At 42.5% G+C, this 14300-nt stretch overlaps 1 protein-coding gene across 6 annotated transcripts in view; it reads right to left on the reverse strand.

Annotated features, from left to right (window-relative positions):
* Positions 1-14300, reverse strand: part of LOC109904740 (protein diaphanous homolog 2) — a 624432-nt gene that overhangs the window by 434034 nt on the left and 176098 nt on the right. For all 6 annotated transcript variants that reach the window (XM_031790312.1, XM_031790311.1, XM_031790310.1 and 3 more), the window contains 6 exons: positions 12825-12899; positions 12662-12731; positions 11593-11729; positions 7771-7879; positions 4870-4980; positions 2841-2953 (listed from right to left, as the gene is read on the reverse strand). In XM_031790312.1, coding sequence (XP_031646172.1) covers positions 2841-2953; positions 4870-4980; positions 7771-7879; positions 11593-11729; positions 12662-12731; positions 12825-12899 — 615 coding nt within the window. The remainder of the gene's footprint in view (positions 1-2840; positions 2954-4869; positions 4981-7770; positions 7880-11592; positions 11730-12661; positions 12732-12824; positions 12900-14300) is intronic.

Here is a 14300-nt window from a genome sequence, read left to right on the forward strand (position 1 = left end):
GTCGAAAATAGTTGTTGAATCAGATAAGAAATCATTGTCTGTTGGGTTTTTTTTGTCAGAAAAGTGGTGTCTTTAAAAAAATATATATATATATTATATCCGTTTCTCTGAGTTGAATAGCTGGCTATTTGTTTTCCAAAAAGAACAGGAACTGTCAGAGGCTGCGAAATGGAGCACTTGGCACATCTCACAGTTGATTTGTATGGAATTGAAACCATAGGAAGCAACGTTCAAATCAAGGCAAAAGTGACTTTACAAATAATATCCAAGTGTGATTTCAGAATAAAATCATGATCAAGTCTATTGTATATCTGTGTTTAGGGGAATATTTACATGGGATTTTAATCTATAGCCAGATTTAATTTGATCTTGTTTGAACTACTACAACAACAAAACAGTCCCAAAACTGTAAAGAAAAAGTGAGAAATAAATAGTCTGAGGGGGTTATGCATAACTGTTTGGTTGAGAAAGGATCCTCCCGTGTATATTCATCGTTTGAAAAGCATGTAAAAAAATAAAAACTAAACAAATAGCTTCGATTTTAAATATGTGCACACATGCTGAAACAAGGAAAGAGAGTATGGTTGGAAAGTACATTGTTAAACTGAGAAGGATGAAAAATCGATAGCCATCATAATATGTAATGTGCGTTTTAACAATGTCTGCTGAAATATTTGCGTGCTGACTGTGGCGTGATAAACTGTATGGTTTGAACCCCTTTCACAGTCAGTGGCTCTGCGTTCATTCACATTTGTCTGTGGTCAGCAAGCAGTAAATAAACCTATCTGATTTGTGTATTTTTTTTGCCCAGAGGGTATAAAAGGAGGGACCAAGGGCCTGCCTTCCTCAGATTATGGGAGAGGAGAGAGGACATGGTTGGACTAGCTTCGTTTCGGGGTTTTTAGAATAGGCCATGTCAAAGTTGGGTGGCCCCGTCAAAGTTGTGTAAAGCAAATTACATCATTCCAATGGAAAAACTGTTAAACTCATTGTCTCAAAATATTTAAATGATAATCGAGCGTTGATTGCCTCTGAAAAGTTAACTTTAGTATGAATGAGCATCACCTGACAATCAGTACAAAGACATAACATGCAAAATGACAGAACACCGCACATCATTCTCTCCAACTGTACTCACTATTTCATACACCACATGATCCGGCCACCGCAATCAGTGCAAATCTATCCTTTTTAACACTGTTTGACATTTTCCTATTCACTTCCGCCACAATTGTAATTAAAACGGTTCTCCCATATCAAATTCGGCTAGCGCAGGAGATGGGAATACAGGCTTCTCTGAAGTATCGTTTCCCACTCCTGTATTAGCCTGGATGAAGTCGATGAGAATTACCAAGCCGGTGAGATGCAATTATAGGCTCACCACACTGGTATTTGAGGGGGGGGTACTGTAAGTATGGAAGAAGCCCGGACTTGGAAAGTGTCCAAGCAGCTACATCTATCAGTAAGCAGCAGACATGAACAAAGCTCTACCTACAGAACAATGCAAATCCAAAAGCACACACTTCTCTTTTTCTCCCTCGCTCTCTTTCTCTTGCTACATTTGACTTCTACTCATGTTGTGGAGCTGGGGATCATGAATAAAAATGAGCAGCAGTGGAGGTGCGATGTGGACCAGTCAGTGGTAGGGTCAATCAATCACTATTCCACAGCATCATTAATATTCATTAGTGGCCCCAAGTCACCCCCTCAGCACCCGGACCTGGGCCGGACACAGAGGACACGCGTCTCTCTGTGTTAATATTCATGAGGCAGGCAGGGAAACAAGCTACAGAGGAGGCAGCCGGGAATGTGTGTTTGTGTGTGTGCATGTTTGTGTGTGTCAGAGAGTAGAGCTAGCATGCACATCATGAAGACTATTCACAGATCAATACCACATTGTCCTTGGAAACAAACATTGGGCCCGATAATTTGTGAACCTGCTCAAGCACATCATTAATCCAGGTGCAGTGTCCGTTTTTTCCCCCTTCCCTCGCTCTCTCTCTTTCTCTCCTTCTCGGAGCGTCAACAGTAACTGTCACTCAGCACAGCACTCATTGGCGGATATTCGAGCACTGTGGGATTTGGGGAGACAAAGGTTGGCAGAGAGAACATCTGTATAACAGTATCTGGCCCTGCACTGTCTACCTATCATGTCAGTGTTTCACACATCCAATGCCCTTAGAGACGCTCCTTGAATTATTAGGCACCTGGCCAAATATGCTTTAAAACAAGTCTCAAACTCGGGACCCAATTAGGGCTCACTTTTAACCACTCATAAAGTTTCCAGTTGAGAGGACCTAGCGGGACGACTTGGAGAAACCAACTTGTCATATCTAACTAAACGGAAAAGAAGAAAGGTAAGGTAATTGCTCAAATGGACATAGGTGTGATTAATCAGACAAAACAAAAAGGTGACTGAAGAGTGACCTCGTGTACCAGCCAAAGCAACGGCACTAAAACATTTATCCACTGTACCATAACAAGACTTAAAAGTGATAGCCATAAAATAAACAGTTTGTTCTGAAGACAAAACAAGTGGTAGTGATTGACAGCTGCCTTCTGTGTCTTGCATCATCTAGGTAAGATCTAGACGTCCGAGAGATGAGGAATGTCGATGAGAGGGGGAGAAGAACCGAGGCAAGAAAGGGTGAGAAGAGATTGTTTACCTGGTTAAACAGGTAAGAGATAGGTGAGGGAGATTGCACTATACATCCTCAAATTCTTCTCTCGTGAATCCGACCATGCCTGCTTTAGACCTGTAAGCCTGGTAAGGCCGACACAATACACTCATTCCCAGCAGCCCTTTTCCGGTGCAGTGGCACAGGCGGACAAAAGGATATTCCATCTCAGCACGGATGTCATCAAGGCGATGGGAGAGTTCAATGGAGTCCTCCTCCTTGTTCTCGTTGAACACCTTCAGTTGGATGTCCAGCTCCTCGGTCTCTTTCATCTCCTGTAATTCAGAGACATGAATAGACTGTGGTATTAGACAGAAAAGGACTCGATACCTCATTATCGATTGGTCCAACGGAACGGAAAATATTGGCCTGTGTTGTATTGTAATGTGATTTAATGACAGAGCATTGGACGCATATACAGTACCGTGCAGATGAATTCATTTATATACAGTGTTATCAGTACTACATAAACCTACACAACTCAACTAAATTGTACTAGCCTATAATGGTTCTAGGGATGTGAACGTTTAAACATTCAAATTATTTAAACAAAATGGGGATCCTTAACGTTTTTTACGTAGCAGAAAGTAAACAGCATAGAGGGTATATTTCCGCAACAGCACAAGGCTCAACTTCTCTGCTGTTTTGGTGCCCTTACTACCATGCTGTGACAGCGTGAAGAGAACCCGTGCACATGTGCAGAAACTGTGTGTGGCTGTGTAAGAGTGAAGTGTTGCATCTCGCTCATCTCATTATCCTAGCGTATTCATATCGTTGATGATATGTCACAGCATGCCATTGCAAGATTTTTATTTCCAGATAGATAGGCCGAGTGCACGGTTCTGCCTATACTGTGCCCCTCACTTATCTCTCTGTCCCTCACTAGCTTGCTATTAAAGATGCAACTGTTTTCGGAAGTATTGCAGTTTAAACATTTGTCATATCCCTAACTGGTCCCATTAACGGAGACCATTGTTGATGGCGCACAATTGAGAGCATTGATCGCCTCTGAAAAGTTAACGGCGCACAATTGGCACAGCGTCGTCCGGGTTAGGGGTTGGCCAGGGTAGGCCGTCATTGTAAATAATAATTTGTTTTTAACTGACTTTCCTAGTTAAATAAAGGTTAAACAAAATAAAAATGTATAAAATAAAATACTCATCACCCCCCTTCCCTGCCAGCCTGGTATCCCCGAATCATCCAGCTCTCTACACCTGCCCATTCCACAAGGGGCTTTAACGGTGCACTTTACAACTTTCCTATGAATCATCAGAGTTGGAGTTTACCGATGACACCATGCCAAATGTAACCCAATTTCTGCATCTATCAATCACCTCGCTGCTCTTCGACCATGCCATCTGTCTTCGGAAACGACAGTTCAGAGAGGGAAGCAGCGCGCAATGCCACAGAAATAAGGGGACTCGAGGACTGTGGGCCAATAGCAATACCCCAGTACTTCCTCATGGGTCTGGTTCATTTTTATTTTCCTCTTGGTCACTTGACTATTTATTGGCTCCACAACACAACAATTAGTTGGCCCTGCGTCAGTTTAAATGCTTGCATTAAAGCTTCAAATGCGGCATTAATGAATTATTGTAAAGGAAACTCCATCATATCGGGGGGCAGAGAGGAAGATAATTGAACTAATGACAGCAATAATCAAGCGGAGCAGTCAGGATGACTTATTAACAAGTGGCAAATTCCCCTCTGCAAATTAGGTCATGAGTGATGAGTGGATGCTTATTTGTCTTAACCGAGTGCAAGGATCTGACTGCTGATTGATGATGCCCAGAGCGAGCTGTGATCAGTGAGGTGGTACCACGCGGTGAGGTGAGCTAGAACGCTCCAATATAATAATGGGAGCAATATACATGCAGTATACAAATGCATAAAGGGATGTGCATTTGCTAATTCCTGTAATGGCCCAGAAAAATGTGGGGTGTCAAACATAAGACATGCAGGGGAGTCCAATCCAGACCACAGGAGGTTAGAGTAAAAAATGTATTTTTGGGTGGGGGCGGGGGGGGAGGGGGAACAAATTCAATATACTTTAAAACGACTAAAACCAAATTGAAACAGTGTATATATGATAATGCACCTACATTCATACAGTTTCTTCACTATGCCTAGCTCGCTATTTTTTGCAAATTGTGACGACAAGGAAATCTAACCAATTTTTTGTGTGGCTCACCGGTAGGATCTTTTTGAGGCCACAGCGGAGGAACTCATTGCGCAGATGTATCCTGAAGTCCAGATCGTCCGGAGAGGTGACAAGGGCGTTGATCAGCTGCATGCAGGCCACCTGTTGTTCAGCACACAAATGCCGGAGAGACCGTTAGAGAGAACACATTTATGGCATTCATTCAACTGAACGTTAAATGATATGGTGATTTATCATGCTTGACCTCTGTGTACGGTATCAATCTATTTTATGATGTAGCAGGCACTGTTGAGTTACAAGAGCTATGTGTGAAAAAACATATGTTTACACATTTTCCCAGAGATTAAAGGAAAGAGGAGAGCAAAGAGATGAGAGGGAAGAGGAGAGATAGGCCATAGTCTGAGTATGGTGTAGAGGGAGCAAAAAGGAAAGAAATCCGGGGAGTCCGCTGACCAGATATGCATTTGTAATTGATTTATTGGATTAGGGAAGAGACGAGGGATGGAGGGATGGGTGAAAGAGGGCAAAGGGAAAACGCTGATGGGCCTTAACGGACTATAAGGCGGCTCTGGGGAGCAGCGCTGGGAGAAGACAGAGTGCTCGTCCGACAGGCGAATTTATCAGGAGCTGAAGGAAGGATCTCCGTGAACGACATGTGAAAAGTAGTCTTTAGAAAACCTCTATCGGCACGTTTGTGTTGGCCCACATTTTTTATTAACGGTCCATTGTGAATGCTGTCCCTGGGCTGTTTTTCACACCGATTCCTCATGTAAGTGTTTTCCTGGAGAGACTCATACAGACACACACATGCGCACATGTACACACACGCATGCACACACAGACACCCACATACTCTAGCCCAATTAATGCCCTCGGAGAACATGGCTAGTGGGAATTCAGCTGGCGATGGGGAATAAGAGCCATCTGGAATGAACAGCATTGGTTTGTTTTTGGTGTGTTTTTCCCCCTTCTATCGCCGGGGGACAGAGGGATCGAACAGGTTTGTATTAATCCAGTGGAGTGAGGGCACACAGTGTTATGGTTTATGGGAATGTGTCGGTGCTAATGGAGACTCTTTATCCAGACATATGCGCCAGGCCTGCCGCGCCCCGGGAAAGCAGTGTGCTTAAAGGGATACTTTGGGATACTAATTTTGGCAATGAGGCTCTTTGTCTATTTCCCCAGAGTCCGACTAACTCGTAGATACCATTTGTATGTCTCTGTGTCATTTTGCAAGTCAATGCTAACTAGCATTAGTGCACTGACTGGATATGGGTATACTATAGTTAGCATTGGCTCACAAAACTACCTACAACTTCCTTCATACTGGACACAGAAACATATCGTATCCACAAGTTAATCTGACTCTGGGGAAGTAGATAAAGAGCCTCATTGCCAAAACCCCAAAGTATCCCTTTAAGGAGAACTCCAAGGCTGTTCTGTGCTGCTGGTGGTGTGGAAGGGGATGTGACAGTGGCTTTGAGAGCATGCCAATGGAGCCAAGCAGCAACATAGCAGACCTCTAAATGATCCAATAGGGTCTCCAGAGCCTTGGACCAAGAACTGGGCATCCAAGCCTGAAGTCTACACACCAGGGACGCTAGACTAGAAGCCTTGCTGAAACTATCTCCACTCTCATCACTTTACTTCCATCTTTAGCCTTTCAAAAGCAAGAGAGATATTTCAAGAGTTATTTTATCTGGATGAGTAGCTAGGTCCATACTTCTCTTTCCTCTACATGTAGATTTGTCCTCCTATCATACGAAGCAGACAAACCCCGACAATGTTTGTTGTGTGAAATTGGTTCAGGGAGGGTGACAACGCGAGGGGGGAGCTCAGGCGTCATGTGAACCTGAGCTTACAGTAGGAGATTTCTGTCAGTGTAATTAAAAGTGGGACTGCTGGGATGGTTTAAAGTTGGGGTGCAGGCTGGCTTTCTCTCTACAGTGGAGTGAGAAAAGCCCGAACCATCAGAAAAAAAATACATTTTAAATCACATTAACAAAGTCAGCATCCACAACACCCCCCCCCCCCCCCCCCCCCATTCCCTCCTTCCCATAGATCCACCACTCTGCACATTACAAATTATTTCACTAATTATTAAATACACGGTTTGCAGTGATTTGTTCCTCAAAATATTTGGAGTGCCAGAGAAAGAAAAGTAAAATACAGAAGAAAAGGCAGGTGTATTACTGTATGGCAGCCCTTTTCCTCTGGGTCCTCAGAGACCCACCTCGACAACACTGAGAAAAAGCTGAAAAATATTTACTACGAGGATGAGAAAAAAAAACATCTCAGAAAGTCAACATCTCTCTTTTGGTCTCGTGTTATTTTTAGGAGTCCTTTTCAGAGCTTCTCTAGTGAAGCAGATTATTATTAGGGCAGGAGAGAGAACCTTCAACGCATTTTAATAGCCCACGGTCGACTCCGTGTCAAACACCGGCTCCAAGCCGAGAGGCCATTTTTGTGAATGACACTGACTAGAGCCGAGTTCTGTCCATTGCACATGACATGGCATTGCATACTTGGGTGATTTATTGTATTATGTGCATATATGTGACTTTTAAAAAGGTGTTTCTTTCCACAACTTGCCTCAAAGGTCAACAAGTTAAGATCATGGATAAAACTTGGAAGAGTTGCTTTGTGAATTAATATCTATGAATGCAGAATAATGTTGTATGACTCGAATCCAAGCAGACTAGCATTAAAATAATACAGGCATTACAACATGTGATACTCTGTAAGTGGCAGGTTGAAAGAGTGTTGTGAATTGAAGTGGATATTTATGAGATGGGTTCTAAGGAAAAGATGTGGAGAAAGGGGTGCATGAATCAATGTGTGTGTGTGTGTGTGTGTCTGTGTGTGTGTGTGCGCGTGCGTTTTTATGTTATATGAGTGTGTCTATATCCAACAGGTTTTGTATATACTGACCTGGAGCTGTTGGGCTTCGTGATTCTCCAGTCCCTCCACTATCGGCGCAAATCTCTCCTTGTTATTCCTCTCTGCTGCAATTGTCATGGCAGCCAGAATCTTATCCAGGCTGAGAGAAAGCAAATACACAAAAAAGTCAACAAGCGCCTTTATCACCCCACCGACAGGACATTTAAGATAAGATCATTTTCACCTCATCCCCATATATCATCTTGTCTCTTCCCATGTCATTGTCAGGGGCATTCTGTGGGGACCCAAGACACATTTTTGTATTTGTTGGCAACACTGTGCATTGTATGTAACCAATTTAGCCGCCACAGTTCTGCTCTGGTGATGCTCATACAAAGCCTGTGTAGCTGATATCATCCACAGTAAAAATCTATTCATAATAAAATGTAGTTGACGATGCAAGAGCAGGAGCAATTTATTACAGGGAAAAGAGTACAGAACTAACGTATACAAACACCTATTGTTGTTAAAGCAAATTAGACCGTTTACAAGCGCTCACGGCACCTTTGCTGAATAATGATTAGGTCAATTTCAGACGAAGGCATCACACTAAAGAAATGTGTTGCTGTGCGCCTGCACACAAACGGGGGCTGCAACACAAATAGGTGAAGTCCTTTTAAATAGCCACTTCAGTAAACGGCAAACAAAAGTTATTTAGCTGGCGTCACTTTATCACACCATCAGATCAGACATGGGGGCCTCTCTCATCGGGGTTGTAAATGCTAGGTTCGCTGTCGTGCCTTTATCTCCTATACACAGGAGAAGCACAACAAAGACTAGGCGAGAGAGAGAGAGCTGCGTGGAAGCTTTTTTTTATTTTTCTCGCCTCTTTGCCATACAGGATGCGCTGAAGCGTTCGTGGGTCCCCAGGGAGGAATGATGTCTCATGACCCAGCCATGCCTGTGATCTTCCCCATTGCTCAAAAATAGTCTTGCAGTGGAGCAAGGAGAGGGAAGATGTGGGTAGAACCTACACAGGGTGCTCCCTGTCTACCCACCGAGTACCACCCATCCCAGTGATGGCATGGGAGGAGGATGGAGGTCTGTTGACAAAAACGAGTCATTTATAGGTTATATTAGACTGATGTGTGTTTTGTGAGTTTGCCTCCATCCAAATCGTTGCACTGGGAAGGGGAAACTCTGCCAGGGATAAAATATTAATCATAATTTTATATTTTACTGGAAATCCTCGGGGAAAAATGTGTGACATATAACCATTATGTGAAGTATATGTGTGGAATAAATGTAACATATACAGTACCAGTCAAAAGTGTGGACACGCCTACTCATTCAAGTTTGTTTTCTTTCTTTTGACTATTTTCTACTTTGTAGAATAATAGTGTAGACATCAAAACTCTGAAATAACACATATGGAATCACGTAGTAACAAAAAAGTGTTAAACAAATCAAAACATCTGTTATATTTTAGATTCTTCAAAGTAGCCTCCCTTTTCCTTGATAACAGCATTGCACACTCTTGGCATTATTTCAACCAGCTTCACCTGGAATGCTTTTCCAACAGTCTTGAAAGAGTTCCAACATGTGCTGAGCACTCGTTGGCTGCTTTTCCTTCACTCTGCGGTCCAAGTCATCCCAAACCATTTCAATTGGGTTGAGGTCAGGTGATTGTGGAGGCCAGGTTATTTGATGCAACACTCGATTACTCTCCTGCTTGGTCAAATAGCCCTTACACTGGCCCCCCTGTTGAAAAACAAATGATAGTCCCACTAAGTGCAAACCAGATGGGATGGTGTAACGCTGCAGAATGCTGTGATAGCCGTGCTGGTTAAGTGTGCCTTGAATTCTAAATAAATCACAGACAGTGTCACCAGCAAAGCACACCCACACAATCACACCTCCTCCTCCATGCTCCATGCAGAGACCATCCGTTCACCTACTCTGCATCTCACAAAGACACGGTGGTTGGAACCAAAAATCTCAAAATTTGGACTCATCAGGCCGAAGGACAGAATTCCACTGGTCTAATGTACATTGCTCCTGTTTCTTGGCCCAAGCAAGTCTCTTCTTCTTATTGGTGTCCTTTAGTAGTGGTTTCTTTGCAGCAATTCAAACATGAAGGCCCGATTTCACTCAGTCTCCTCTGAACAGTTGATGTTGAGATGTGTCTGTTACTTGAACTCTGTGAAGCATTTATTTGGGCTGCAATTCCTGAGAATTTTAACTCTAATGAACTTGTCCTCTGCAGCAGACGTAACTTTGGGTCTTCCTTTCCTGTGGTGGTCCTCATGAGAACCAGTTTTATCATAACACTTGATGGTTATTGTGACTGCACTTGAAGAAACTTTCAAAGTTCTTGAAATGTTCCAGATTGACTGACCTTCATATCTTAAAGTAATGATGGACTGTCGGTTCTCATTGCTTATTTGAGCTGTTCTTGCCATAATATGGACTTGGTCTTTTACTAAATAGGGCTATCTTCTGTATCTTGTCACAACATAACTGATTGGCTCAAACGCATTAAGGAAGGAAGGAAATTAACTTTGAACAAGGCACACCGGTTAACTGAAATGCATTCCCGGTGACTACCTCATGAAGCTGGTTGAGATAATACCAAGAGTGTGCAAAGCTGTCATCAAGGCAAAGGGTGGCTACTTTGAAGAATCTCAAATATAAATAAATAAATGTTGGTTACTAGATGATTCCATATGTGTTATTTCATAGTTTTCATGTCTTCACAATTATTCTACAAGGAGAAATAGTAAAAATAAAGAAAAACCCTTGAATGAGTAGGTGTGTCCAAACTTTTGACTGGTACTGTAGAAAAATGGAGCAGCCTTTTTCTATGTGATAGGGGTGATAAAGCTGCAGACATGTGCAGGGGGTACAGACATAGTGGTTTTAATGCCTGTTCAAACTGTAACTTGAAAAAAGCGCTGCTTAACTCCTCGCATTCACCCTTTGATTCCGTCACTTAGTTTGTGGTGTTGACAATGAGCCAACGTCACAGCGTAGCTCTCTAGCAGACGAGGTTGTCGAAAGTGAGGCCTCAGCTCTATTTTCTGTCAATCAGCTGTGCATGCTTAAACATGGCTGTGATCATTGGAAGGATTGAGACAGTCATCTTCAACACACACATCTTTACATTCCTACATTGAACATAGCAGGGGCCAAAACCATGGTCCCGCAGACACATTCAGAGGAGCTGATATGCGAAAAACAGTTTTAACTGGGTTCTCGTATTCGTCAGTTTGTTCATTTTCCTCTGCTGCATGCAGACCTACTTTGAAGTGCCATTGTTATTCTAGTCCAGCTCTGTGGCAGACACAATAAAAAAGAGCTCTGCTGGATTCAATTTATAATCTGTCAGCGAAGCTGTGTGTTCATGGCCAACAACACTGAGCACTTAAATACATTACACAGCCCAAACTGCTAAATCAGAACATGTTAACTGGCAGTGCACCGATACAGCTCAAAGCCCTTGCTGCAAATGCAATGAGTGCACAGAATGTATTGTGCTGGGGCCAATGACAGATTGTCTACAACACAGGAGGTTGGTGACACCATAATTGGGGAGGATGGGCTCATAGTAATGGCTGGAACGGAATAAATGGATCCATGTGTTTGATATCATTTCATTCACTCCATTCCAGCCATCATTATGAGCCGTCCTCCCCTCAGCAGCCTCCTGTGGCTTACAAATATATTTCCTTAATCTCGTAATGTACATGACGGTATTACGTTGCTAGAGGGAGAAGTGGGGAGGAAGACAATGCATGGGCACAGAGAGTGACATTGAGGATATAATAATGGTGGATGAGTGTTGCTAATGAAGTATGGTTGCAGTGAACTTACATGTTTTCCTCTCCAATGATACAGATAGCTGAGAGGATCTTGACAATCTCAGTCATCATACTGGTCTGTTTGGGGTCAATGGCCCTGGCCAGGAGCAGCAAGCTCCGCTCATCTTCCAGAATCCTTTGTAGTCCATACTGTAGACATGTAAGAGGAAGAAAAGAAAAAGTGTCCATAGGGTATAAATTAATGAGAGCATTTGCATTCATAGAGATTGCTCACTTACAGTTTTTTTTTTAAAGAACTACTAACTTTACAAAGAACCTCTAATATAAGTAATAGTTAGCCCTAATTCTCTTTTAAAGAGGGACATAGAGGCCAAGGGAAAATTGAGATTATGATGAATTAAGCCAATTCAGGACAGGGCTGTGGGGACAAATACTTATAGTCCGCTACTATCTTTAAATCTATCTCAGATTCAAGCAATGGGCATACTTGACCACGTATGGGGATTTTATAAAGGGTAACAATATCAATAGCTCATCCATCCTTGAACAATGTGCTACTTTTGAGAGATGAGACAGTGCTGCTTCCCAAAAAAGAATAATTAAATACTTGGTGACAACATGGCAAATTAGCTTCGCTTTACTTGCCCGTAATAGCACTTGTCACAGTCCAGCCATTCTAGATAGGAAGAACAGCCAACCTGGTCTCATCATACAGGATTTTGAGATGACTACATACGGGGTATAAAGTGATATCACTTTTTATTGATTTCCTTTCTACCGCTCTTGCTCCTTTTCAATGTGAATAAGACTTTATTCCAGGATTGCCATTGAAATTGAGGCATTGAAGCTGTAGAAATTCAGTCTATGTTTGGAGCACTTTAAGGTGAATACAGAACCACCTCTGCACTGTACTGTCCTTCTCTTCCCACCTCGGATTACTTTGAGTCGATGTAAAAAGCAGAATAAATGATTACATTGATTGTTCAAGTGGTTGAGGGCCAACTTTGGGTGCCAATTGAGTCCTGCTATATAGCTATCTAAAAACACTCAGGAATCAAGAAAAACTGCAGTAAGTAAAACTTTTGTAATGAAAGCCTAGGACCAACCCAACAAGTACAAACCTTATTGTTCATGAAGGCCTTGAGACATTGGATCAGCTTGTGCTGGTTTCTTTTGTCAATACTTTCTTGCCTGAAAAAGAGTTGAGAAAGGACAGGAATGATAGATTTAGACAGTATGTAGAGCATATTGAGAAGAAAAATAGTTTAAATGTAAGAAGCTTACTGTTTCTTATCCAGCAACTTATCCAATGCATCCAAGAGGAGGCCCAGTCCTTCATGGCCAAAGTTGTTCACCCAGCTAGGAACAATTTTAATAAAAAAACAGACAGTCAGAAAACTAAGTCAGACAACGTACATACTGTAGTTCGGAGCCAGACTAACAGCTGTTGAATCATACATAAAAAGTAATTGGTGGTATTGGTTTCATTGTCATTGAGGAGAATGATCATCTCCACAAAATTGTCTCTATTTTTCCTGGTTATTTCTGTGGAGAATCTATTGATGAGAGATAGAATCGCCAATCAACACAACCCCCTTTTTTTATAACACTAAATGCTAGAATGTGTATCACATAATCATTTACAGGCAAATGAACAATCATCCATCATATGTCCTGCTCCTGTGGTCTAGCAGTGTGATTCTAGGCCCCCAGCAGCATGCTGTAGTGCCACCAAAAGATTAAGCAATGCAAGAAAGATAACACTGTAATCGATAATGGATCGCGGGAGATAATTGGCAATAAACCACAAGCGTATCTGGAGACAGCAAATGATCCAGTGCAGATGAGACTGTTTGTCAGCGATGGGATATGTGGAGGAGAGTGAGTGAGGCAGGGGCTGACCCCCCGATCACACCTAGATTATGTCATTAGCATCACTTGCTCTTGCCGCTCGATTGTCAATAACACAAAACGCATTGAGCAATTTGTAGCATTAAAGGGACGTAATTCAATGATTTATTTTGCCTTCTTGACAATGATTCAACGCAATAAGAACATGCATATTAAAATCATTTGTATTGACTCGGCAGTCAGAGAAGACCCTCGATTAGGAACGATGCTTACTGGCCCGAGGCTGTTTCTCCGAGGTGAAATGAGGTATTTCTTTGATCTGCAGCAAAATTAATGGAGAATTATTAAAACTACTGAAGCCCTCCGAACCCATTCCTCAAAATGCATTACCGGGCCAAGCCCAACACAATTTGTAACTTACTACCATTACGCTGTACAGTACAGCATAATGATCTTCTTTGTTATAAAACCACTCAGCATAATGTCCAAAATGTATAACTGAGGTGAGCCTCGCGGTTCAATGTTTGCCACTTCCCTTCACGTGATCTGCTTTGCGGCAGGCAGCTTATTGCATGCAAACACAGTTAATTAAACCCGATAGCAAAATTGTGGTCTCAGGGAAACAATCGAGCCCTGCTCAATGTATTGCACAATCATGTGCTGTTTATGACAGCCCGACATCAATACGGAGGTGGTAGGAGCAAATGACTTTACGCGAGACATCAAAAAAGAGGGGAAAGACGCGACATGGTTGATGGAGCGGTTACGCGAGCGCTAGGGGAAATTAAGCAAATATTTGTGGAGAGGTATTCTGATTATTACACAGTGCTCTGTGTGACCTGAGATGCAGCCGCCGATACCGGGTGGTCGTATACAATGTCTAGGAGTGTAAAACAAGCGGCCGCAAAA

Source organism: Oncorhynchus kisutch, linkage group LG15 (genome assembly GCF_002021735.2).
Source record: "Oncorhynchus kisutch isolate 150728-3 linkage group LG15, Okis_V2, whole genome shotgun sequence".
Classification (NCBI taxonomy): domain Eukaryota; kingdom Metazoa; phylum Chordata; class Actinopteri; order Salmoniformes; family Salmonidae; genus Oncorhynchus; species Oncorhynchus kisutch.